We start from the raw sequence: 26,510 nt of genomic DNA, 5'->3' as shown, positions 1-26,510 counted from the left end.
CCTTTGACAATGTTTCTTGGAGTTTTATGTTACATAGAGTATGGGGATGGGTCATGACTTTCTAAATGGTATTAAAGCGATCTATCAAGAACAAAAAGCTAAAATTATTAAGGTTTTAAAGAATGGCAAAAAGCTCTCTCTGGATTTATCTGGCAGGGGAGAAAACCCAGAATTAAATATAAATTACTAACAGATTCCAAAGAAAGAGGGGGATTCTCTCTGCCAGATTAAAAAAAATTATTTTGAAGCTGCTGCACTGTGTTGGATTAAAGACTGGATAAAATTAGAAGATATAGACTTATTAGACTTGGAGGAATTCGATAATGTGTTTGGTTGGCATGCATATTTGTGGTATGATAAGGTAAAAGCCCATAAAGCATTTTAAAATCATATAATTAGGAAATTGTTGTATAATGTTTGGATAAAATACAAAGACCTTTTAGAAAGAAAGACGCCCAGATGGCTTTCACCAATGGAGGCAAAGGCCCAGAAAAAATTAAATATGGATACCAAATGGTTGAGATATTATGATTTATTAATAGAGGAGGAGGAAGGTTATAAATTAAAATCATTTGAGCAAATTAAAGATAAGCTAAATTGGCTACATTACCACCAGATTAATGAATTGTCTAAATTGGATAAGAGAAATGGTTTTGCCTTGGAAAAATCTAAGTTGGAGACGGAGTTGTTGGATACTGAAGGTAAAAATTTATCTAAAATGTACAAGCTTTTGCTGGAGTGGCATGCGAAAGATGAACAAGTTAAATCTGTGATGATAGATTGGGCAAGAGATTTAGGACATAATATAATGTTTGAAGACTGGGAAAGATTGTGGAAGAAAGGGGTCAAGTTCACTGCATGTACTTTGTTAAAGGAAAATATTATGAAGGTGTTGTATAGATGGTATTTGACTCCTGTAAAATTAGCAAAGATGTATCACAATTGTGATAATATATGTTGGAAATGTAAAGAGAAGGAAGGAACATTCTTTCATATGTGGTGGACCTGTCCCAAGGTGAAAGACTTCTGGGAAAAGATTTATAATGAATTGAAAAAAATGTTGAAATATACATTTATAAAGAAACCAGAGGCCTTTCTTCTTGGAATAACAGGCTTGGAAATGCCCAAGAAAGATGTTAAATTATTTTTGTATGCCACAACTGCGGCTCGTATTTTGTTAGCTAAAAAGTGGAAAACTCAAGAATTACCAACAGTAGAAGAATGGCAGATGAAGATGATGGACTTTTTGGAGCTAGCCGACCTAACCGGAAGAGTCCGCAACCAGAAGGAGGAGGAACACCATGAAGAATGGAAGAAATTTAATGATTATGTAGTTAAATGTGTTAAGCTAAACTAATCGGAAATAGCTTCCAGATATTTAATGGGCTTAGGATTGTATTTATGTTAACTGATAAAATAATGTGTTTAATACTATAAGGAGAAGATTTAAAGATGTTAATGTTCAATTTAAAGTGTATAAAAATGGGGTTTTGGAAAACCGTTATAAGGATTTGCAATGAAATTCAACTAAGGGGAAACGAGGAAGTCACTTTACAAAGTTAATAACTGTCATTTTCAGTAAGGTTATGATTTATGTTTGTTATGTTTGTTGTTTTGTGTTTTTGTTTGTCGTTAATATTATAAAAATCAATAAAAAAAATTTTTTGGGGGGGGGGAATGAAAAAGTTTCCACACCCCTGCCTTGTACAGATGGCTGAGAGAGTTGGTGATCTGATTGTTTTCTGTTCTGCTCTGAAGCATAGAATTTTTACTTGCTAATTATCTGTGGTGTTTGCTTTTCGGATGTTGTTCATTGCTTAGAGATTTTCTTCTCTAAAGGTTTTTACTGAAGTAAATCAAACAGATCAATACAATAAGAAAATCCTAGAAGTGCAAAAAGGCAGCACAGTATATCTGAGAGAGACTCAATATTTGGTTGGTGAGGCACTTAAGACTGCCAGGAAAGCCAAATTTCACGTTGTAAAATGGAGAGATGCGCCCTGTGTGTCTGTGTTTGTTGCATGTAAGATGAAATCCCACCAAACATAGTATGTCATAAGGGAAATGATTTGATATTGCTTTATATATCTTTGTAACTTTGTACTAATATAACAACTGAGTATTTTAGTAATATTTTGTTTGAGTTACCTGGTTTTTGTACATCACTCACAGATATTTTTAATATATTAAGTGGTGTAGAAATTAAATAACCAATAATCAATATACATGATGCAAATAAATGACGGACAGCCTGGTCCCTGCCACAACCAGGCCACGGAGCTTCTGTTACTTCCCGCCCAGGTCTGCACCAGATCACCATGACCAACACCTGGTATGGCTACAGTTCCCTCCAGTGCCATCTCACCAGTGGCAATGCTGTGCTCAAGGTTGCAGCAGTGTCGGATGGAGGCAGGAGGTAGGTGAATCAGGTCATTGCTCAGGCCTTTCCTACCTGCCCCAACCTCCTGATTTATTTTTCACCTAGCTCCTTTAGTACGCTGCAGCTCATCAGGCCCTGGAGATTTGAATTCATTTAAAGTAGCTAGGTGTTCCCTTACCATCTCTTCTCCTGTCTTGGACTGCAGCTCCCTCCATTCATCATTGATTTGGTTAGCACCAGGTTGGGCATCACTTTCCTTTTGGGTGAAGACAGAGGCAAAGTAGGTGTTGAGTAGTTCCGCCTTCTCTCTGTCGCCCAATAGCCTTTCCCCTTCTTCTCCATGCAGAGGACCCTCCACTTGCTTGTTCTTCCTCTTACTTTGGACATAGCCCCCAACCCCTTTTTTATTATTTCTAACCTCTCTTGCAAGGCTGAGCTCATTCTGAGCTTTAGCCAGCCTGACTTTGCCCCTGCAACTGTTGGCTACTCGTGCATACTCCTCCTTAGTGATTTCCCCCTTTTGCCATTTCTTGACTCTCAGCTCATCTGTAAGCTCCTTATGCAGCCACAGTGGTTTCCTTAGATGCCTCCCACTTTTCTTTCTTGTTGGAATTGTCTGCAATTGGGGGTCTTCAATATTTCTCCTTTTGGAAACTTCCATCCGTCTTGGACTCCCTTCTCTTTGAGTATTTCTGATCATGGGATCTCAACCAGTAGCTGCTTAAGCTTTTTAAAATTGGCCGCCTTAAAGTTCAGAGTGCATGTCTGTCAGGGGTTCAGGAGCAGAGGCAAGGGCAAGGGAGGAAACAGAGAGCGAGGGGGAGGAGGCAGAAGAAAAGATGAGTGATGACGACGACCCGAGATCTCCGAGTCTTTCCAGTGAATCAGAAGATTCACAGAAAGGAGCACCAGTGGCCAGGGCAAGGGGGGAGCCTAGGGGGACACCCCAGGAAGATAGAGCCAGAGGGGACTCAGAGGGGAGCAGTTGGAAATCGGGACCAGCGTCACCGCCAGAGAGCAGGGAAGAGGAAGGGCGCCAGGGATCAAGCGCTGGCAGCTCACAACAGGGGGGAGGGCACGAGTCAGGAGTGGCCACACCTCCATCGGGGAGCGAAGAAACGGTCAGACGGAAGGTGGAAGGTTGGGCGCGCGCGCCAAGTTCAAATGCACAGGAAGGTGGCGCAGTAGGCAGCCCGGAAAGGGAGCCAGGTCCTAAAGCCCGCCGAAAGGAGGGAGAAGAGTCAGGGGGGTCAGCGTCAGAGGAATCCCGGAAGGAAGAGACCCCGGGGGGCAGAGGGACCCAGAGAAGAACAGTCAGGCGGAAAAGGTGGAGCAAGGCTAGGATATTAAGTTGGTGTACAAGGGGCGGAGACTCAGACGGAGCTTCGCCGATCTAACCATGAGACGTAGAGTTGCACGCAGCAGCTTGAGAATGGAAACTGTAACTCAATAAAGACTTTTGTTTAATGATCGCTGGCTAGCGTGATCCTCTGTGAGCTAGGATCTGGAAGCAGCTCTGACAGTAAGCTCCGTCCCACAAATTGTGGGCATCTACGGCCTCGCGGAGAGGAGAGAAAGCGGGTGCCTACTAGCGAGCTCACGAACGGCAGACAATATGACGGCCGAACAGCAGATAGCGGAACTCAGAGAAGCAGTGTCACGACTGAATGCCGAGGCTCTTGCATCCAGGAAGAGAGAGGAGGACGCAGCTGCCGCCTACAGGGATCTCCAGGTCAGGTTGGAAGTGCTTACGAAGCAAGGGCAACTGACACCCAAACCGGAGGGGATTGGGTTGGGGAGACGAACAGGCGGTCTGGTCTCTCACTTCGATGGGAATTTGCAACAGTACCCCAACTTTAGAGCAGATGTAATGTGTGCACTGCAACTGCTGAACAAAGACTTTAGAGATGAGCAAGAGAAGGTGGGATTCATCATGTCCCATTTGCATGGAGATGCTAAAGCATGGCTGCGCAATTTGTGGAGAGATAAGGATCCGGCGCTCCAAAATGCGGATGCCTTTATTAAAGCGATGGATGGGTGCTTTTTATCAAGCATTGACGTGGATCTTGCTCGGCAGCAGATACATGGACTGAAGCAAGGGAGGGCCAGCGTAAGGCAGTACCATGCCCGCTTTTTCGCTTTGGTCAGTGCTCTGGAATGGGACAGAGATTCGGCTCCTGTAAGAGACCTGTTTTGGGAGGGATTGCACGGCTTGGTTAAAGATGAAATTGCGAGGGGGGAGAGACCCCGGACCACGCAGGAGATCGTTCAGAGGGCGCTGGCGGTGGGGGTGCGGCTGGAAGAACGTCCGTGGAGCCGGGACGAAGGGCGTGGAGGGCGCGAACCAGCCAGGGGCTCCTCCTTCCTTCCCAGAGAAGCAGCGCGTGCACAATCCACGCCTCCGCCAGGAGGAGGAGCGGAACCTATGGAGGTTGGAGGTGCAAGGGCTCAGTCAGCAGCCAGAGCCCTAGCACCGGCAGCAGTGAAAGCGAAGCCTCCTAGAGGGAACAGGAAGTGTTACATCTGCGATGATCCACAGCATATGGCGAAAGAGTGTCCCCAGAGGCTCCACAAGCACACTGCAGCCTCAGCAATGGTAACTGCAGCAACGCAGCAAGGAGAACCACAGCAGGGAAACGACGGAGTCTGGCTGGAGAAAGAGGCACTGGGGCCCAGCCAGACGTGTCAGTGAAGCAGTCCCCAGAGATTTTACAGCCCATGGACCCCCTCCCGCCCAAACCAGTAGTGAGGCTCACCGCGTCGCTCCAGCTGCCCAATGGAATCACCATGGACGTGCCAATCACCATTGACTCCGGAAGCAATGCGGACTTTATAGGGCAGGACTTTGTCGACCGGCACGCTATACAGTTGCTGCCTGCCACGCTGCCCCTGCAGGTTGTCACGGTGGATGGCAGGGAGCTGCTAGGGGGGCAAGTGGTGAAGCAGACGCCACCAATGGTGATGCGACTTGGGAATCACAGGGAAATCATCAGCTTCAATGTCACTCAACTATCGGACACGCCCATTGTATTGGGCATGAGTTGGCTGGACAAGCACAGCCCGACGCTGGCTTGGTACCAGAGGCAGCTGACCTTCGGCTCTTCCTTTTGCGCTGAACACTGCATCGTGCCCCGGCAGGAAGGAGAGGAAGAGGAGTCACAGCTGCAGCTAGGCACGCTGCAAGCGGTTCCCCACAAGTACGCAGAATTTTTGGAGGTTTTCTGCGAGAAGGAGGCAGACAGGCTACCCCCCCACAGACCATATGACTGCACAATTGACCTGCTGCCGGGGGCGGCGCTGCCCAAAGGGAAGCTGTATTCCATGTCTGAGGACGAACTGCAGGAACTCAAAGAGTTCATAGATCATAATTTGGAGCGCGGTTTCATCCGAGAGTCCAAGGCAGCGGGGGGCAGTCCGGTATTCTTTGTTAAGAAGCGGGACACGCCCCAAAAAAGACTTGTAGTGGACTATCGCATTTTGAACAGTGTGACCAAGCCATCGGACTTCCCCATGCCCCGAATCGACGACCTCCTCGCAAAGGTACGGAAGGGCAGCGTGTTCACCAAGTTGGACCTGCGAGGGGCGTACAACCTCATTCGCATGCGGGAAGGAGATGAGTGGAAGACAGCCATGTTCACGCCCCTGGGCACCTACGAATATAGAGTTATGCCTTTTGGATTGCAAAATGGTTCCCACGTTTTTCAAGCTTTCATGCATCACGTGTTGGCGGGGCTCCTCTACAAGACGTGCGTCTGTTTCTTGGATGACATCCTGATCTTTTCGGAATCGCAGCAGGAGCATGACAGACACGTCAAGGAAGTGCTGAGCAGGCTACAGCAACATAGGCTTTACGCCAAGCTGGAGAAGTGCCAATTCGACGTGACCGAGGTGGATTTCCTGGGCTACAAGTTGTCTGACAAGGGGCTCGCCATGGACAGCGCCAAGGTTCGAGCAGTGTTGGATTGGAAAAGCCCACGCAACCGGAAGGAGGTCCAACGGTTTGTCGGCTTCGCGAACTTCTATCGCAAGTTTATCAAAGGCTTTGCCATGCAGACAGCGGCCATCACGGACACGCTCAGCTCCAAGAAAAAGAAGTTCATCTGGACAGAGCAGGCGGAGCAGTCCTTTCAGGCACTCAAGCGTCTCTTCGCGTCGGAAGAGCAGCTGCTTCATGTCAACCCCAGCAGGCCGATGAGGGTGGAGACAGACGCTTCGGACAGAGCCGTGGGAGCAGTCCTGCTGCAGAAAGACCCGCAGGGGGCTTGGAGGCCGGGAGCGTTTTACTCCAGGAAGCTCAGCAAGTCTGAACAGAACTACACCATCTGGGACAGGGAGTTGCTGGCCATTCATGCAGCATTCAAAGCGTGGAGGCACTTCCTGATCGGCGCCAAGCACACGGTGCAGGTCTGCACGGACCACAAGAATCTGGAGCACTGGCGCACGGCACAGTTCCTGAACCAGAGGCAGATACGTTGGGCTGAGTTCTTTGCGAACTTCGACTTCCGAATAGAGTATGTCCCGGGGGACACCAACATCATGGCGGATGCTCTCTCCCGTAAGCCACAGTATCTGGAGGAGGCAACGCCAGCGGCCGCCATGCACATCTTCGCACCGACAGTGTGGGCGTGCGCGGCGGCAACAGTTGACCTGGATGCGGTGCGACGAGCGTTGCAGGATGACTCCTTCGCGCAAGCAAAGATGGCAGAGGTGCACAGGGGCACGGCAGCGACCAACGAGTTCCAGCTGCGAGATGGTTTGCTCATCCGCAAAGGGGCCATCTACGTGCCGGGAGACGAACTTCGCGCCAAGGTACTGCAGCAGCTGCACGACGCGCCCACTGCCGGGCACTTTGGCAAGGAGAAGACGGTGGAATTAGTAGCCAGAGACTTCTGGTGGCCCGGAATGAGAGGGGAAGTCGCGGACTACGTGGCGCGGTGTGACACCTGCCAGAGGGCCAAACCAGTGCACAGACCGCCGGCCGGACTGCTGGAACCGCTGCAAACTCCGTTCGAACCATGGGAGAGAGTGGCCCTGGACTTTGTCACGGATCTGCCCAGCTCGAGGGGCAAGACGGCTGTGCTGGTGGTGGTGGACTTGTTCTCCAAGATGGCACATTTCATTCCGTGTGCGAAGGTGGCCACGGCGGAACAAACCGCCAAACTGTTCATAGACCACGTGTTCAAGGTTCACGGTCTGCCGCGGTCTATTCTGTCCGACCGAGGACGACAGTTCATCTCGAACTTCTGGCAGAGGCTGATGGGCTTCCTGAACGTCAAGATCAACCTGGCGTCGGCTAGACACCCGCAGACCAACGGGCAAGCGGAGCGGGTCAATGCCATCATGCAGCAGTACCTGAGATGTTATGCGAATCAACAGCCTGCGACGTGGGTGGATTACCTGCCTCTCGCCGAGTTCGCCTACAACAACACGAAGCACGTGTCCACGGGGGTCACGCCGTTCTTCGCCAACAACGGGAGGCACCCCAGAACCTTCCCGGGACTGGAAAGAATGGGGGAGGGGGAGCCGCAGACAGCAGATGCATTCGCGTCGGAGTTGCAGGAGGTCCACGATCAGCTGCGGCGGCACCTGGAGCTGGCTAAACACGCATACAAGGTACAAGCGGACAAACACAGAAGGGTTGGCGAAGAGATCCATGTGGGAGACTGGGTCTGGTTAGCAGCCCACGCAGTGCCGGCCAGGTCGTTGGCGAAGAAGAAACTAGGGCATAAACAACTGGGGCCCTACCAAGTCGAAGAACAGGTCAACCCGGTGGCTTTCAGGCTGGCTCTTCCGGAGGGTTCCAGAATGCATCCGGTGTTCCACAGATCGGTGCTCACTCCCTACAAGGCACCTCACAGGTTTCAGGAACCAGGAACGGCACCGGGTCCGCTCCGAGAGAGAACCGGGCAGGGGGGAGTGGCACGGGAGGAGCGCATCAACGAAGTCACGGAGATTTTGGACTCCAGATGGGGGGAAGAGGGGGTAGAATACCTTCTCGCCAAGGAGGGCACCCCGGCCAGTGCCAACAGCTGGGTGCCGGGCTACGCTTTAGACGAACCTCTGCTCAAAGAAGAGTTTCATGCCCTCTTCCCACATAGGCCAATGCCAGCAGACTTTTTCGACGACTGGCTTTTCACGCCCACGCTTTCAGCCAGCACGTTCCGGGGGTTCGACTCGGACGAGGAACCGACACGAGACGCCCGTTCCCCGGAGGGGTCACCCTCGGGATCTGCTTCAGAACCCTCGTATTGGTGGGATGATCGACCAGAGGAGCAGTTCCGCAGAAGGTGGCTGGAGGGTCCAGGACGAGCAACGTCTCCAGAAGGCAACGAGGGAGAGACGGACATGGACGTTTTCGGGGACGACCCGGGTTTCGAGCACGGCGGCACAGAGATGGAAGCGGAGGTGACCGTCGTCAACGAGAGCAGGGAGGAAGAACCGGAAGACTTCAGATGGCGGCCCGCCACGGGAAGCGAACTGTATCCGACATTCGTCCCCCTGACACGGCAGCACCCAGATCCCGCACCGGAAGGAGGGGAGGGGGGAAGAGGGGGCTTCGAGGGGGGGATGGATGTCAGGGGTTCAGGAGCAGAGGCAAGGGCAAGGGAGGAAACAGAGAGCGAGGGGGAGGAGGCAGAAGAAAAGATGAGTGATGACGACGACCCGAGATCTCCGAGTCTTTCCAGTGAATCAGAAGATTCACAGAAAGGAGCACCAGTGGCCAGGGCAAGGGGGGAGCCTAGGGGGACACCCCAGGAAGATAGAGCCAGAGGGGACTCAGAGGGGAGCAGTTGGAAATCGGGACCAGCGTCACCGCCAGAGAGCAGGGAAGAGGAAGGGCGCCAGGGATCAAGCGCTGGCAGCTCACAACAGGGGGGAGGGCACGAGTCAGGAGTGGCCACACCTCCATCGGGGAGCGAAGAAACGGTCAGACGGAAGGTGGAAGGTTGGGCGCGCGCGCCAAGTTCAAATGCACAGGAAGGTGGCGCAGTAGGCAGCCCGGAAAGGGAGCCAGGTCCTAAAGCCCGCCGAAAGGAGGGAGAAGAGTCAGGGGGGTCAGCGTCAGCGTCAGAGGAATCCCGGAAGGAAGAGACCCCGGGGGGCAGAGGGACCCAGAGAAGAACAGTCAGGCGGAAAAGGTGGAGCAAGGCTAGGATATTAAGTTGGTGTACAAGGGGCGGAGACTCAGACGGAGCTTCGCCGATCTAACCATGAGACGTAGAGTTGCACGCAGCAGCTTGAGAATGGAAACTGTAACTCAATAAAGACTTTTGTTTAATGATCGCTGGCTAGCGTGATCCTCTGTGAGCTAGGATCTGGAAGCAGCTCTGACAATGTCTGACTACACTCAGCTTTCCCTTGCCTCTGTATCATGAAACCCAAGAGGACACGATCATTTCCTCCCAAGTTTCTGAGCACTTCCACTTCATCAATCATCTCCTCCCTGTTGGTGAGGACCAGGTCCAAGATAGATGATCCCCTTCTTGCTTCTTCCACCTTCTGGGAAATGAAATTGTCAGCGAGGCAATGGAGGAATTTGTTGGACCTTACATTCTTGGCAGAGTTTGAGTTTCAACAGATATTGGAGAAGTTGAAGTCTTCCATGACCACTATATCTCTCCTCTCCTCTGAACATGTGCAGAGGAGGGCGACCAAGATGATTAAGGGTCTGGAAACTAAGCCTTACAAGGAGTGCTTGAAGGAGCTGGGTATGTTTAGCCTGGAAAAGAGGAGACTGAGAGAAGATATTATAGCTATCTTCAAATATCTTAAGGGCTGTCACATGGCTTCTTTTCTCCTGCTCTGGAGGGCAAGACTCAAACTAATGGCTTCAAGTTACAAGAAAGGAGATTCCGACTAAACATCCATGACGGATGGCCACCAAATCTCTGCTTTAAAACCTCCAAGGAAGAAGAGCCCACAACCTCCTGAGGGAGACCGTTCCACGGTTAAACAGCACTTTACCATCAGAAAGTTCTTCCTGATGCTTAGTCAGAATTTCTCCTTTCTTGTAACTTGAAGGCACTGGTTTGAGTCCTCACCTCCAGAGTAAGAGAAAACAAGCTTGCTCCCTCTTTCATGTGACAGCCCTTGAGATATTTGAAGTTGGCTCTAACATCTCCTCTCAGCCTCCTCTTTTCCAGGCTAAACATACCCAGCTCCTTTAACTGTTCCTCATGAGACTTGGTTTGCAGACCCTGAATCATCTTGGTTGCCCTCCTTTGCACACCTTCCAGCTTGTCAATATCCTTCTTAATTTGTGGCACCCAGAACTGAACACAGTATTCCAGGTGTGGTCTGACCAAGGCAATGTAGACTCACCTGAGCTAGGTGGACCAATGATTTTTCTTGGTATAGAACAGCTTCCCAGAGCAAATAATGGCACCATTTAGCCAAAGCTAAGCAGGTCCAGGTCTGGTCACTTTATAGGTGGGTGACCACCTGGGAACCAGATGTGTGTTTCCATGATGGAAAGAAGGATGTATATTAGGGTTGCCATGTTTCAAAAAGTGAAAATCCGGACACAAAATTTGTTGCCTTGAGGTGAAAACTGCAGAATCGAATGGTTTTTTCTGGGAAAGGTCTTCTTCCTGCAGTGCATCACTAAACTATGGAACTCGCTCCCATAGAAGGCAGAGGCAGTGAGAGCCACCAACTTACATGGCTTTACAAGAGGATTAGACAAATTCACAGAGGAGGAGAGGGCTATCAATGGCTCCTGGCCACAATTGCTATGCTCTGCCTTCACGGTCAGAGTCAGCAACACGTGCAAACTCCAATTGCTGGAAGCCACGGGGGGGGGGGTGTCTTGTGCTTGAATCCTGCTTGTGGGCTTCCCATAATAGGCCACTGTGAGAACAGGAGGCTGGGCTAGATGAGCCATTGGCCTCATCCAGAAAAACTCTTCTTGTATTATTATAGCTCAGGTACAGTATTTGTGTGTGATAAGCAATAGATTGTGGACCACCCTTGTGTGGTTTTCTGGGGGGTGGACACAAGGTGGCGCTGGCACCATTTGCGTTTCAGATAGGGAGGCGGAACTTCTGTGGGCATGGGAACAGCAAAAATGGTTTATCTGCTAGGCAGGTATGTGTGAGTGAGTGTGGCTAGTTCACTCTTTGTATTAATTAAAACAAGTACTAGGCTGGCTAACGGAGAAGTTCAGGTCTGCCCAGGCAAAGATATTTGCATATGTTAGCAATTTGTTTTGCAGCAAAAGCACCTTAAAGGTTTATTCTTGTATCTAATGTAGAGGGAAGCTCATGCCATAACAAATCTGTTTAGGTGCCACGAATCTCGTCAGTGTTTATCTTAAGAATCTGCAGCCTGGCTTTTTCCTTAAAAAAATAAAATAAAAATAAATCTTCAGGACACTTTACAGAATTCAGTATAAAATCACAGCAGGAAATAACAAAAGTTTGCTACAAGAATCCTCAGGACAGCAATGAGCATTCATGAATTAAGCAGAACTGTGGATGCAGCACACCTACTAATACAAATGAATGACTACTAAAGCTCAAGTGAGCAGAATGAATTTGGCCCTGGAGTCTAAAAGTGAGGGTCATCATGGCACCTCTGCTGCTTGTGGAACGCTCTCCCCGGGGAGGTGGTGCCATCGTTACATATTTTCAGCGCCAGGCGAAAACATTCCTTTTAAACAAGGCTTTTACCTATCTATGCCTTTTACAGTAAGTGGGATGTATTAATGTATGCCCATCCCTGCCATATTTTAAAGTATATATGCGGGTTTGTTTGTTGGTGAGTGGTTGAGTTGCTTTGGCAAAAAACAAAACAGAAGTGTCTACTAAACAAACAAACAAACAAACTTATTCCATTTCTGCCCCAGGTACTTGAGCACCCAGGCAGGCTCCTCCATCATCTCCTCCTCTCTGGTCAGCGACTACGAGGAAATCAGCACCACCGCGCATTACCGCCTCTGGCACCGGGTCCAGATGAGACTTTGCAGTCCAATCCTGCTGCAAATGGGCATCTTTGTGGATAAACATGTGGAGCAGGGGAGAAGAAGGCAATGGTTGTGGAAGGGCATGGAGTATGTGGAAGAACCATAGCTCATTGACAGAGCAGAAGGTCCTGGGTTCGATCCCCAGCCACAGATCAAGGTACAGCTGGAAGAGATTTCTGCTTGAAACTCTGTCAGTTGGTGTGGAGAAGTGGCTCCCCCACTTTTGGGGGCCACTGCCCCCTTGGTTTCATCAACTCATCCCCAGTGACTTTACTCTACCTTATAAAATGCATTATTCAGATTAGCAGTTTGCACGACCCACTAAAAAAAGATCACAACACCGTCAAACAGTGTTGATTTCCCATTTGTTCAAAATGCAGTTGCAACTAGTAAGTTTCATTAACTCAGCAAAACGGATGAACTTGAATTGATCCAGTGATACCAGCGCTTCAGAGCCTGATAGTCACTTACACTTCCAATGCCCCCCTGCTGCCCCCTTACCTCTCAGTGCTCCCCCAGGTAATTCCACTGCCCCCTGGGGTGCTACTGCCCACTTTGGGAACCTTTGAGCTAGATAGATGGAGCAAAGGTCTGGTAACTTGCTATGTTCCTGTGAAGGGACACTGGTGCAGACCAGGGCTGCCCAAGATGTTTTGCTGCCTGAGGCAAAGGGTAAGATTGTGCCCTCCTCACATTCCTCACCCAGAAGGTGAGTGGACTGGCAGGTGAAACAATGAGAACAGAGTCCGACCTCACACTTCAGAGAAGCAGGCTAGCTTAGGATGGCCAATGCCAGGCCAAGCTGTGAGGCACAGCCAGTGGCTTCAGGAAGAATTGCTGGATAATAATAATAATTTATTTATACCCCGCCCATCTGGCTGGGTTTCCCCAGCCACTCTGGACAGCTTTCAATAGAATATTAAAATACAATAGTCTATTAAACATTAAAAGCTTCCCTACACAGGGCTGGAGGCTGTCACTGCAGCTGCAAGAGGTTGCCACCTCACTCTGGCTAATGACAGGGACGGCCCTGGTCGAGAATTACTGTTATGCCTATCGGCTTGGTTGCTCGAGAGCGAACAGGCAAGATCCCTCACTGGTCTTTTCAAAGGCGTTATTATTGGTGCAAAACATTTACAGTGCAGAGCGCCTCCATTTCATGACTTGCTCACTCACTAGCAGAATCTCAGAGTGGGCGGTCCTTAAACTTTCCCCAGCAGAGTAGTCTCTTGACCCCAGCCGACGCCTCCCCTCTCTGCGCGAAAACCTACTGCGCAGGGAAGGCTTGGGTAAAAGGGGACCTCCCTCCCCCCCGCTTTGCTCAGGCACGGTGTCTTGGCACTTTCTTGCATCCTCCGAGCCCTACAGCTCTTCCCCACTAGAGGCGGGGCTTTCCTCCTCCGCTGAGGAAGTGCTGCTTCCCACAATCTTTGGAGGCTCTCTGTAATCCAGCTACCCTTCCACCTCTCGCCTCTGAGCTGATGGCAGTTCCCTGACAATTACCATATGACTTTTTTAAAAAAGAGTAATGTGTTTTTGTGCACATACCCCAATCCTATGTTTGTGGATGACATGGAGGGTCAGAGACAGTCCAGGAGGGAAAGAGCCCAGTTCCTGCTTCTCAGAATCCGATGCCTCTGGGAAACCCCCAAGCAGGGCATGAGGAAATTTCCCCCTTCTGCCACTGCACCCCAGCAATTGATGTTCAAAGTGTGCCACTCCTGACCCTGGTTTGCATATGCCTTGGGTGTGGAACTGGATCCAGCCAGCAGTCTAGAGCCAGGACTCTCCCTCCCTCTGTGGGTCATTTTGGTAGGAAGGAGGAGCCGCCCACCAGTCAATTGCCTAGCATCATAGTGAGAGCCAGTATGGTATAATAGAGTGAGCGTTGGATTAGGACCTGGGAGACCAGGGTTCAAATCCCCGCTCTGCAATAAAGCTCACTTGGTATGTATAACCTTGGGGCAGTTGCTGCCTCTCAGCCTAACCAGCTGCGCAGACTGTTTGTGGGTATTAAATGGGGGAGGAGGAGACCCGTGGTGTTATGTACTGAGTTGAATAGGATCCAAACTGCAGCAGTCTGATTGGTCCTAGAACAATAGGATCCAAATTGCAGCAGTCTGATTGGTCCTAGAACAATAGGATTCAGAATGCAGCAGTCTGATTGGTCCTAGAACAATGCAGCAGTATGATTGGTTGGCAGGAACCACCCAATCATGCTCCAGATATAAGTGAATCCACAACCTGATTGGCTTACAGTAGAATTCCAGAATTAGCCAATCATGTGCAGCCCATTGTGTAAATAATGTATATAAAGCAGATACTTTGAGGGGACTTTCATTCATTCCTCCTCACCACTATGAGCTGAATAAAGAGCATGAAATCACTTTGCGACTCTGAGTATATTTCACTGGCGACGAGGATGGGATCCCGCTGAGCTGACTGCCACACACAGCACCGCAGCACCGCCACCTGCCACACCGCTGCCTCGCACCGTGTATCCAGGCTTCAGCTCCGGGACACAAGGAACTCAGAATGGCAACTGACAGCAGCTTCTCGCCGTTCAACCCAGCATCTGGAGACTGGGAAGCATACGCCTCCCGTTTCACCTTCCTCCTAGAAGCCAAAGGGGTCACCGATGAAGAAGACGCCAAGAAGAGGGCGATATTCTTCAGCATCTGCAGAGAGGAGACGTTTGAAATCGCCCGGGCTCTCCTTGCACCTGAAGACGTCGCTACTGTTCCATACAAAACAATAATGGAACAGCTGAAGGGGCACTTTTTGCCGCAGCCCTCAGTGGTGGCTCGTCGAAATGCCTTCTACGCAAAGCGGCAAGCCCCTGGGGAAACCATAACTGGGTTTGTGACCTGTCTCCGCCAAGCCGCCCGGTTCTGCAACTTCTCAGAGCTGGAGAACATGCTTCGTGACCGCCTCGTCGGTGGCCTGAAGGATGAGAAGCTGCAGCGATGCCTCTACGCTAAGAAGGACCTAACGTTCCAGGTCGCTCTGGAGGAGGCCCTGGCAACAGAAGCTGCCAAGAGGTCGACGCAAGAGGCACTGCCGAGCCTGCCATCCCAACCGAGGGCCCACCACGAAGACCTCACCGATGACTCAGGATCTGACAGGGGGGAGGTGCACCGAGTACAGCAGCGCACTCAAGCAGCCCACATACCACAGCTGCCTCGACGAGAAGGAGGGAACTGCGCAAGCTGCGGGGGAAAGTCACGAGAGGAGGACCTGCCGTTTCCGCAACGCAGAGTGCAGGCAGTGCAGAAAATCGGGACACATCGCCCGGGTGTGTCGAGCTCAGCCCACCCGGCGCCAGGCATCAGATGACCGATCCAAGAGCCCCAGGTCCCGGGGCCCAACGCACCAAGGCAACTCGACGGAGCTCACGGACTTCCAGGTATACCAGTTGCCCCACCCCAACGTAGAGAAAAATTATGTAGACGTACAGATAGAGGGGGCCCCATGCCGCATGGAGCTTGACACGGGTTCAACTCTATCCATAATCTTGGCAAGGACCTTAAGGAAACTGTGTCCTACTGGGGGTCCCAAACTCAGGCCGGCCCCATTCACCCTCCGGGACTTCCAGAAACGTAAGGTCCCCACAATGGGGGTGGGGACCTTCAGGGTGCAATACCGAGGGCGGACGCGGCAACTGGACTTGCTTGTGGTCAAGGGCCCCTACATTAGCTTACTGGGTTTGGCATGGTTTGGACCACTGGGGCTAGCCATCACCGGGGTGAACCACACTAGCTTACAAGTGGACGTGGACGCCATATGCAAGGAATTTCCAGGGGTTTTCAATGGGAAATTGGGACAGTATACGGGCCCCCATATTGCTCTACAGCTTGACCCCGCAGTACGACCAGTCAGGCTCAAGGCCCGCTGGGTCCTGTTCGCCCTGAAACCCCGTATAGACGAGGAATTGGACCGGCTCGTGGAGCAAGGAGTGCTGGAGCCGGTGCCTAATGCCCCCTGGGAAACCCCAATCGTCACACCCGTCAAGCCTAATGGTTCGGTCCGCATCTGCGCAGACTACAAATGTACCATAAACAAGGCCCTCACGGCCCATGCATACCCAGTGCCAGTGGTCAGCCATGTCCTTGCCACCCTGGCTGGGTCAAAAATTTTTGGCAAGCTGGACTTGGCCCAAGCATATCAACAGCTGCCAGTAGATGAGGCCACAGCAGAGGCACAGACGATTGTGACGCACAGAGGAGCGTTCAGGGTAAAGCAGCTGCAATTCGGTGTCAGTGTGGCACCAGGCATATTCCAGAATCTAATGGACTCGCTCCTTAAAGGGATTCCTGGCGTCACCCCCTTCTTCGATGATGTGTTGATTGCTGGGCCCACACCAGAGGAGTTTGAGGACCGCCTCCGCACCGTTCTGCACTGTTTCCAGACGGCGGGTCTCAAGGTGAAGCGGGAAAAATGTCTACTAGGAGTGCCTCAGGTGGACTTTCTGGGATTTATGGTGGACACAGAAGGGGTCCACCCAACTGGGGACAAGGTACGGGCCATTTGTGATGCCCCAGCGCCCAAGAGCAAGACTGAACTTCAGGCCTTCTTGGGACTATTGAACTTTTACCATTCCTTCCTTCCCCACAAGGTGGCGGTAGCGGAGCCCCTACACAGACTCCTGGACAAGCGGGCCCCTTGGGTGTGGGGCCAGCACCAGGAGGCTGCATTCCAGGCAGTCAAGGACTTGCTTGTCTCAAACTCGGTCTTGGCACACTTCGACGAGAGGCTGCCGGTGGTGCTAGCATGCGACGCCTCGCCCTATGGCATTGGCGCTGTCCTGGGACACCAACTCCCGGATGGAAGAGAGGTACCGGTAGCATACTTTTCCCAGACACTCAACGCAACCGAGCGGAACTACTCGCAAATAGACAAAGAGGGGCTGGCAATCGTGAAGGAAGTAAAAAAATTCCATGAATTCTTGTACAGGCGGCCCTTCACCGTGGTGACCGACCACAAGCCGTAGCTTGGCTTGTTTGCCCCCGAAAAGCAGACCCCCCAAGTGCTGTCTCCTCGCATCCTCAGGTGGTCAATTTTCCTTGCCGGCTACCAGTATGCACTGATTCACCGCCCGGGGAAGGCGATGGGCCATGCGGACGCCCTCAGCAGGCTACCACTACCGGAAACAGGCCCCGACCCAGCACCTGCACAAGAGGTTATGAGCCTGGAGCTGCTTCCCGACCGCCCCATTCAGGTACAAGAAGTTGCACACCATTCCAAGAAAGATAGGGTCATCTCCCAGGTCCTGGACTGGGTGTGGAGGGGATGGCCCAGCAGCAGCCCTGGGCCAGAATTCGCTGGCTAAACAACCCACAAACATGAACTGTTGGCCCACAAGGGGTGCCTGTTATGGGGAAGCAGGGTCGTTGTTCCCCAGCCCCTTCGCAGAAGGGTCCTCACAGCCCTACACGAGACACACCCAGGGGTAGTAAGAATGAAGGCCCTTGCCAGGAGTTATGTGTGGTGGCCGGGGATCAACGGAGAGATAGAGGCCTGGGTCAAACACTGCCAGGCCTGCCAAGAATCCCGCCCAGATCCCCCAAGGGCCCCAGTCCAGTCCTGGGAGTCCGCCCGAGCACCATGGTCACGCCTGCATGTGGACTTCGCTGGCCCCTTTCAGGGGAAAACATTCTTCATAGTGGTGGACTCCTACACCAAATGGCTGGAAGTTGCACTGGTACCGTCCACTTCCACGTCCGCAGCCATCCGGGTACTATGCAGGCTGTTTGCAACCCACAGGCTCCCTGACACTCTCGTCTCAGACAACGGGACTGCATTTACGTCAGGAGAATTCCAAACCTTCAAAGCGCAGAACGCCATCCGCCACATCCGTTTGGCGCCATTCCACCCTGCCACCAATGGCCAAGCAGAACGCATGGTGCGGACCACCAAGGACACCCTTCGCCGCATGACGCAAGGGGATTGGGAGTACCGCCTTGCCACATTCCTCCTAGCACAGCACAGCACCCCCAGCTCAACGACTGGCCGGAGCCCCGCTGAACTACTAATGGGTCGGCGCCTTGCAATCAGATTGGACCGCCTTCACCCCGATAGAGCTCAGGATGAGGTAGTGGTGGGGGAAGGCAGGAACCCCCAGACCTTCGAGGCCCAGGACCCAGTGTACGCAAAGAATTTTGGGGCAGGCCCAGCATGGGTACCCGCCACAGTCACCAGGGTCACTGGCCCCGTGTCGTATGAGGTGCTAACGGATGGGGGGCAATGCTGGCGCTGCCACTGCGACCAGATACGGCGACGATTCCCGGGAGAAAACCAGGAGGAGGAAAGGTCAGAGGAGTCCCAAGGGAACAGAGGGGCAGTGAGACCCATAGAGCAGGAGGGGCCAGCAGGAGAGGCAGAAGCAGTAAATACAGAGAGGCCGAAAGGACACCGGAACCAGAACCACGACTGAGCGAGCCGGTTGCGCCAGACCAAACAGGCCCATCACAGCCAGCATCCTTGGAACACGAGCCAGAACCTGAACCCCGGACCAGGGAACACCACAGGCCGCAACGCACACGTAGGCCGCCGGCGTACCTTGAGGACTATGAATGCGACCTCCTGGGCAGGACTGGAACTTAGAGGGGAGGGGTGTTATGTACTGAGTTGAATAGGATCCAAACTGCAGCAGTCTGATTGGTCCTAGAACAATGCAGCAGTATGATTGGTTGGCAGGAACCACCTACTCATGCTCCAGATATAAGTGAATCCACAACCTGATTGGCTTACAGTAGAATTCCAGAATTAGCCAATCATGTGCAGCCCATTGTGTAAATAATGTATATAAAGCAGATACTTTGAGGGGACTTTCATTCATTCCTCCTCACCACTATGAGCTGAATAAAGAGCATGAAATCACTTTGCGACTCTGAGTATATTGAGCTCCCTGAAGGAAAAGATGATATATACTGTAAATGTAAAACAAATAAATGAACGGCTGAATGGCAGGATTGAGCCTGGCAGCTTGTAAAAGAAAGTTCAGGGTTCTTCCTCTGGAAAGGAAATATTATGAGTGCAGTCCCAATTCTCCATTTTCAGAGCAGCCCTTTCAGTGTTTACATCTCTTGCATCCTGTGATGTTGGGGAGATGGCCAGGTGGGTGGGGCCAAATGAGGATGTCTCACAAAGCCTAATTAGGCCCACAGGTAGAGGTTCCATAACAGGAGTATACAGCCATTGTGGTTGGTAGCCGTGGGCAGCCTTATCTTCCTCTGTGAATTTGTCTAATTCATTTTTAAAGCTCTCCGTGTTGGTGGTCATCCCAAGGTGATGGTGAGCCCTTTTATTATTTATTCATTGCATTTATGTCCCCACCTTTTCCTCCATGGCACTCTAACCACTACACGCCCCGGCTCCCCTTCCTCAAAGTGGCCCAAGTAGCTGCAGGGTGGCTGCCTTTGTGTAACAGGCCACGTCCCAGCTGGTGCTGATCTTGGTGTTGTGTTTGAATTGGCAGTGATCGAGAGGGTGGAGTTACCCCTGTTGTTTTGAGTGGATCCCCTTTGGGGCTTGATCCAGAGCTGCTTCTCTGTAGGGCTCAAGGCTTCCACTGTTTCCGTCCCACCGCAGGCTCTGCCAGACCAGTTTGTGGAGCCATTGCGCGCCTTCTGGAACTTCAGCAGAAGGTAGGTAGCTCAGGAAAGGAAACCTCTGTCTTGGCTGCATTACGAAGGGCGCGATGGAGAGTGGAAGATCTTAGTGGGCATGGAAGCTCAGATTGCGGGTGGGAGGGCAGCAGTCTGTAGGGTGGAGGGCCATAGAAGCATAGAGCTGTAGAATTGGAAGGGACCCCACGGGTCATTACTCCAACCCCCTGAAATCCAGGACTCACAAGTAAGGGATCCCTGACAGATGACCATCCAACCTCTGTTTTAAAATCTCCAGTGAAGTAGAATGAATGAACGGATCTTTATTTGCGTCAGCCATCGGCCATAGCAATAATACAACAATAGGATATACAAAAAATAAAAATAAGAAGTCAACTATATAAAATACATCTTCGAAATCCACACCTTTCAGAATTTTTTGCAAAGCAGTTCTCCAGACAAGTAATTAAATAAATACATATACTTGGGTTAAAAGTGTGAATAAAAATGCACATATTAGTGGAAATAATATACAAACATGCGCTGTACTAGAGAAAATAGTTTTGCAAAAATGGATTTGTCAGCCAGAATTGCATACACAAATGTGTATGTCAAGAGAAATTTGCACTAAAATGGCTGATAATTTCTCATGAGGACTTTTTCTAAATAAAACGAAATTGCAAAGTCATGTGGAAGTGTGGAGAAAGGAACTCACTGATGGAAAAATGTGAAACTGACATTGAACGGTTCACTCATCCCTGCCTTGGTGCCCGCCAACACCCCCTGCCCCTCTGAGGTTTTTTTTCTCCCCTTTAAATTGGGTTTTTATTGACTTATTTATTTGAATTTGTTTTTTGTTTGTTTTTTAAATGATATTTATTGAGAATTTTAAAATTACAAAGAAAAAAGAAGGAAAAAACAAGAGAAAGAGAAAAAGAGAGAAAAAAGTAGATAAAAGTAACAATTAAACAATACAAATCAATAAAAACCAAAATCAAAAAGAAAAAACAAAACACACAATGCAACACAATCAAAAAACAAAAATAAACAACAAATTTAAAAACAAATCCAGTATTCCCAAATCCTTAACTTTCATTAACTTATTTCATCGACCTCCTCACACCTCCCTTTTTTGTGTTCTAGTTGTTAATTATCTCAGCAAATCCTTTCCATCTTTCACAATATTCTGTCATTAAATTACCTTAATCTATTTTAACCTTATCTTACCATAAAAAACCCTAAAGCTTAAAACTTAAATCTTATTTATACCTAATTCTTTTAACCATAATGTCAGGGAACTGCCATCGGAGCTAGAGGCGGAGGGAAGTTCATCGGTCCAGTTGTTCCCATACCTTTCCAGGGTTCCACAAACTGATCCCTAGTGCCGGCTTCCCTATCAAAACCATTATTTAGAATAGCAGTTTGCTCCACCCACTAAGAAGGACAACAACACAATAAAATTCAAAACAGCAGCAAATAATTGCACGTTTATTCAAAATCCAATCCAATCCAAACTATTTACTTTCATTCCTGTGTTGGAGGGGGTTGGGCTAGATGACCCTCAGGATCCCTTCCAATACTACAATTCTAATTCAACAAAATTGATGAGCTAGATCCAGTGATGTCTGATGAGCCCTTCACACCTCCAATGCCCACCTCTGCTGCCCCCTTGCCTCTTAATACCCCTCTAAGTAATCTCACTGCTTAAACCCTTGGGGGTGGTTGGTGGGGGTGGGAGGAGCATTCTGGTTTGGCTAAGAGGCCTCCGGTTAGCAGCAAGCCTTTCTGGGGCAACTGAAGCTCTGTGCTTCTCTCTGGTTTCAACAGCTGTTTGCTGCTGACTCCTCTCATTGGGTGCTGCTGGACTTAGAGATTTGTCCTTCAGTCCCTGTTGGGCTTCTCCCTCCCCCCCTCTCCTTTCATGCCATGCTAGCCCCAAAGGAGGAAGAGGAGGAGGCTGGTCCACTGCAGGCTGCTCTGTTATCACCTCCCACCTGGAATTTACCACCTGCTCTTGCAACCACACCACCAACTTTGCAGTGCTGCTGCAGGCCTATGAGGTGCAGATGAGAGAGACTGAACCCTTTGCTTAAGGGAACCAGGGGGCGGGCAGGTTGGGGGGCAGGGGAACAGGCCTTAGTGCCATCCCAAAATGTTTTTTTCTGCCTGCAATGAATGGCAATATGGTGCCTCTTCCTCCACCCCACATACAAAAGCCACAGGTTTGCACTAGCAGCTGGATAACTCTTTCGCCACAGAGGTGTGTCTGGCATCTTCATTATACAGATACAGCTTTACTCGAATACTGAAGACACACCTCTTTACCTTGGCTTTTGACACTTGAGGTGTATGTTTTTGGACCCATCTAATTTCTGTAATTTTTGTTAGGAGAGCTTGCAGCCTGGGTAAATTAGGTTGAAATAATCACTTACTGTTTCTGGAGTTCAAAGGCTTTATTCATGCAGGAGCTATTAACAGGATGAGTAGGGATAAAAGAGAGAAGTACCAGACATCTTGTCTCAACATGTTGGAAGAGAGAGCACAAAATGGTTCAGCTTTTAGTGGTGCAGTTAACTTACAGAGGCCACAAGCAAGTGTTGGATAGATTGCTAGGCAAACAGCGTCCTCATGTGGTTTGAAGCAACACATGCATGAAATAGAAGCTCAAGAGAAGGAAATGTATTTGCTTTTCCCCAACAATTTTAAGTTGTTTTAAATTGATTTTAATGTTGTGCTTTAGTTGTTGTAACCTGCCCTGGGACTTTGGGGTGATAAATGGGTAATAAATGGTAGTAGTAGTAGTAGTAGTAGTAGTAATACTACTACTACTACTACTACTACTACTAATAATAATAATAAAAATAATAATAGGACAGTCGACCACACCTCAGTCAAGGGGCTTTTTGAGGATGGGTGGCGGTGGTTTGCAGGACATCCTGTGTGGCCTACCCAACTCTATCCACCAATAAAAGGGAATGGCTGGGGAGGGGCTTGGGTGGAATAGCCAGGGGTTGCCCCTACCCCAACACCCGCCAACTGAGGCAGTTGCCTCACTTTGCCTAACAGTAAGCTGACTCTGCTTAGCAAGTTGTTCCTGTGTGTTTGAGCAGAGGAGTGCAGAGGAGGAGTCAACCCTGAAGACCTTGACCTTTGTTGGCTGTGGTGTCTCGTTCTGTGCCCTGATTGTCACCTTCGTCCTCTTCCTGGCAGTTGGGTAAGGCTTGAGCAGGGCCACGTCTCCAGAAGCAACACAGGTGTAGGATGGGGATGATTTCCTTACAGAAGAACATCATGACACTCTGTTGGATCAGGCCAATGGGGCCCCATCTAGTCCAGTATCCTGTTCTCACAGTGCCCCCCCCCCAGATGCTAGAGGGAGACCCCACAAGCAAAATCCGAGCACAAGAACCCTCTTGTGCTATCTTGGATAGCCACACACACCAATCTAAGAACTAGGCAGCTGCCCCAGGTCTGTGCTCTAGGAAGCACTTGCAGCAACCAGGAACCACTCCCCCTCCCCCATATGCACCTTTCCCCAGTGGGCTGTGTGCATGTAGCCAGAGGCTACACCTGCATGGAAGATGCCTCTGCTCTTCCCTCTTCAGTCCCTTCCTGGTTTGGGAGACATAGTGCAGGGGAGGCGCCTGGCGGTTCACTTGCCCAGCCTGCCTCTTCCTCCAGCTTGGAAGCTGCCTCTGCCTCTGTTTCCTGGCTGCCACAGGCCTCCACAACCCACTGCCCCCCGCTCCTGAGTCCGACTCCATGCTTCCTTCCCCCAGTGCATACTCGTCAGTGCCCTGCCAGTCCCTGCCAGATTCCTGCCTCCAACTGTGGAGACAGAGCAGAGCCATCCTGGCTAGGAGCCATCCCTAGTCCGCCCCCTCCTCCTCCGTGGATTTGTCTCATCCTCTTTCAAAGCCATCCCAGTTGGGGGCCACCCCTGCCTCCTGTGGAAGTGAGTTCCAAAGGACTGGACAAATTCATGGAGATGGAGGAGGGGGAGGGGGAGGGGGAGGAGGAGGAGGGCTATTGATGGCTCCTAGCCAGGACGGCTCTGCTGCGGCTCCACAGTTGGAGACAACGATGCTTCTGAATGCCAGTTGCTGGAAACACCAGGAGGGGAGAGGACTGTTTGGCCACTGTGAGAACAGGAATCAGGGCTAGGTGGACCATCATGGACCTGATCCTGCAGGCATGCTATGCTCCTTATGAAGGGGTGCAAAGCGCTCCCTGTTCTTGCTTGAGTACTTTGTATGAGTCGTTCCTGACTGTGGCTCCACCGTAGGGATCAGGCATTGCAGGGACTCCAACTCTCATCAGCCCCAGCCAGCAGAGTGCATGGTCATTGGGGGGGGGGGGGCTGCACGTTCTGCATCCCGTCTCCTAAGCATGTGATGGGACTTGACCAGCACGGGGGCTGGGTATCAGGAATGGCACTCCCAGAAGTGTTGGTTCTCCAGGGTGAGAGGCAGGGAGGAAAAAAGAGAGATCCCGGGTGGGAGCTGGGAGTGGGCTGCTACCCTCTGTAGGTGGTGGGGGTTGAGAACTGCCTCTAGGAGAAGTCTCCATATTATACGTATTCTGTTTGTAGCTTTCGTAGCTGTTCTTGTAGTGAGAATTTTTTTTTAAAAAATTGATCAGTAAAAAAAGGGGGGTGCACTCCCAGCTTTGTTTCTTGACTCCCATCATCCCATCCCCCCTCCCTCCCTGCAGTGTCCCCAAGAGCGAGAGGACCACAGTGCACAAGAACCTGGTATTTGCACTGGTAGCTGCGGAGGCCTTGCTCATGTTCAGTGAATTGGCCAAAACCAACCAGGTAGGAGGGGCAGGCAGCTGGGAGAGACCTCATGGGGGACCTACCCACCTTTGCCAGCCAGCCAGAGACCTGTTCTGGTCCTGCTTCCTGCCAATGGATCCCTAGCCCCTCGCCCTCACCTCCCACAGCCTCCTGCCCTTCCTTCCATTCCTCTCCCCAGGGAGTGTGCTTTGCCATCACGGCCTTCCTGCACCTCTTCTTCATGGCTGCCTTTGCCTGGATGCTGGTGGAAGGTCTTCTCCTGTGGAGCAAAGTGGTGGCTGTGAACATGAGCGATGACCAACGGATGCGGTTTTACTATGTGACTGGATGGGGTCTGTGTCCCAGTGGTGATGAAGCAGGGAGGGAAAGATAGGGCAGGCAGCCAAGCTGACTTCTGGTTCTCCTTCTCCTCCGTCTTTTTAAAGTCCGTACTCATACAGATGGCTCGATCCAGTTTAGACAAACCCTGTTCCCATCTTAACCACTGTATGGTGAAGTGGATCTGTGACCGTGGCCACTGGGTTATTAGTTGCCAGGGGCTACCCAAATGGCTCAGGTGACTGCCTCAGGCAGCAGGGGCAATTCCTCAGGCATTCGCCCGGAGCTCCTCAGGTGTCCCCTCTGCCTCTCCTGCTCCGCCTAAGCCAGTCTGCTTCTCTTTTCTCATAGAATCTTAGTTGGAAGGGACCCCTGCAATGCAGGAAACTTAGCTCAAGCATCCCTGACAGGTGGCCACCCAACCTCTGCTTAAAAACCCCCAAGGAGGGAGAGTCCACCATTTTCCAAGGGAGTCCATTCCACTGCCTAACAGCTCTTACTGCCAGAAGGCTCTTCCTTTGAACATAAGGAATCTTCTTTCCTGCCGTTTGAATCTATTGTTTCAGGTCTAATCCTCCAAAGCAGAGAAAAGCAAGTTCCCTGCATCTTCCTTGTGACAGCCCTTCAGATATTTGAAGATGGCTTTCACATAATTTCCATAGGTGAAATAAGATCCAACTGCTTCTTTATTTGGATCAGGTGATGGGGTGATGGGGGGGGGCAACTCATCCTTTTTTGCCCCAGGCAACTATGTGTTTTGGGCCAGCCCTAGGTGACTGTTCATAGCTCAAAGAGGAAAGGACAAAGGTGGAACACAAAAGGCCTTTAAGCTGTGGCTGTCCATTGGGTGCTCAGGTTGACCTGAAAGAAGTTTTATTTGAACCGAAAGCAGTTGAGAAGGCCCTCCAGACTTTGGGGGTTTTGTGGGGATATTCTGAAACATGCTGTTGATGCCATAACAGTGCATTAGCAATTGTTTGACACACATTGCCCCACTATATTAGTAGTTTTGCAATGCTTCCCAGTGTGACCACATTACAGTGGTACCTTGGTTTAAGAATAGTCTGGCTTAAGAATGATTCGGTTTACAAACTTCGCAAAACCGAAAATAGTGTCCCGGTTTGAGAACTTTTCCTCAGTCTAAGAACGGAATTAGAACGGTGGAAGGGCACCGGCAGTGGGAGGGCTCATTAGGGAAAGCACCAGGGCCGTCTTACCCATAGGCAATAGGGGTGCGGGGCACCTGGGTGCCGGGCTCTCAGGGGCACCAGGCCAAGTGTCCAGGGCCCAAGAGTTGAGTCCGGGGAAGAGCCTGTCCGTCGGTCAGAGTGCCGTGGTGGGCTCTTCTGCGCTGCGAGTTTGGGAGCAACCAAGCCAGCGAGACACTGAGGCAGCCAGCCGGCTCCGCCCTCCTGGCTACCTGGGACTGGGTAACGGGGGGGG

General features: G+C 50.8%; 1 protein-coding gene across 1 annotated transcript; it reads left to right on the top strand.

Moving 5' to 3' along the window:
• Positions 1-2,318: 2,318 nt before the first annotated feature.
• Positions 2,319-25,122, top strand: LOC308467652 (adhesion G protein-coupled receptor D2-like; the record flags this gene model as incomplete). The annotated part of the gene is made up of 7 exons (XM_080989378.1): positions 2,319-2,416; positions 12,228-12,387; positions 19,935-19,990; positions 21,885-22,011; positions 23,062-23,165; positions 24,665-24,767; positions 24,928-25,122. 7 exons carry the CDS (start codon positions 2,319-2,321, stop codon positions 25,120-25,122), a joined length of 843 nt encoding a protein of 280 aa, XP_080845504.1.
• Positions 25,123-26,510: the final 1,388 nt, after the last annotated feature.

Source organism: Podarcis pityusensis (genome assembly GCF_964106645.2).
Source record: "Podarcis pityusensis genome assembly, chromosome: W".
Classification (NCBI taxonomy): domain Eukaryota; kingdom Metazoa; phylum Chordata; class Lepidosauria; order Squamata; family Lacertidae; genus Podarcis; species Podarcis pityusensis.
Note: the sequence above shows the minus strand (reverse complement) of the source record. Positions and strands in the feature narration are given on the sequence as shown.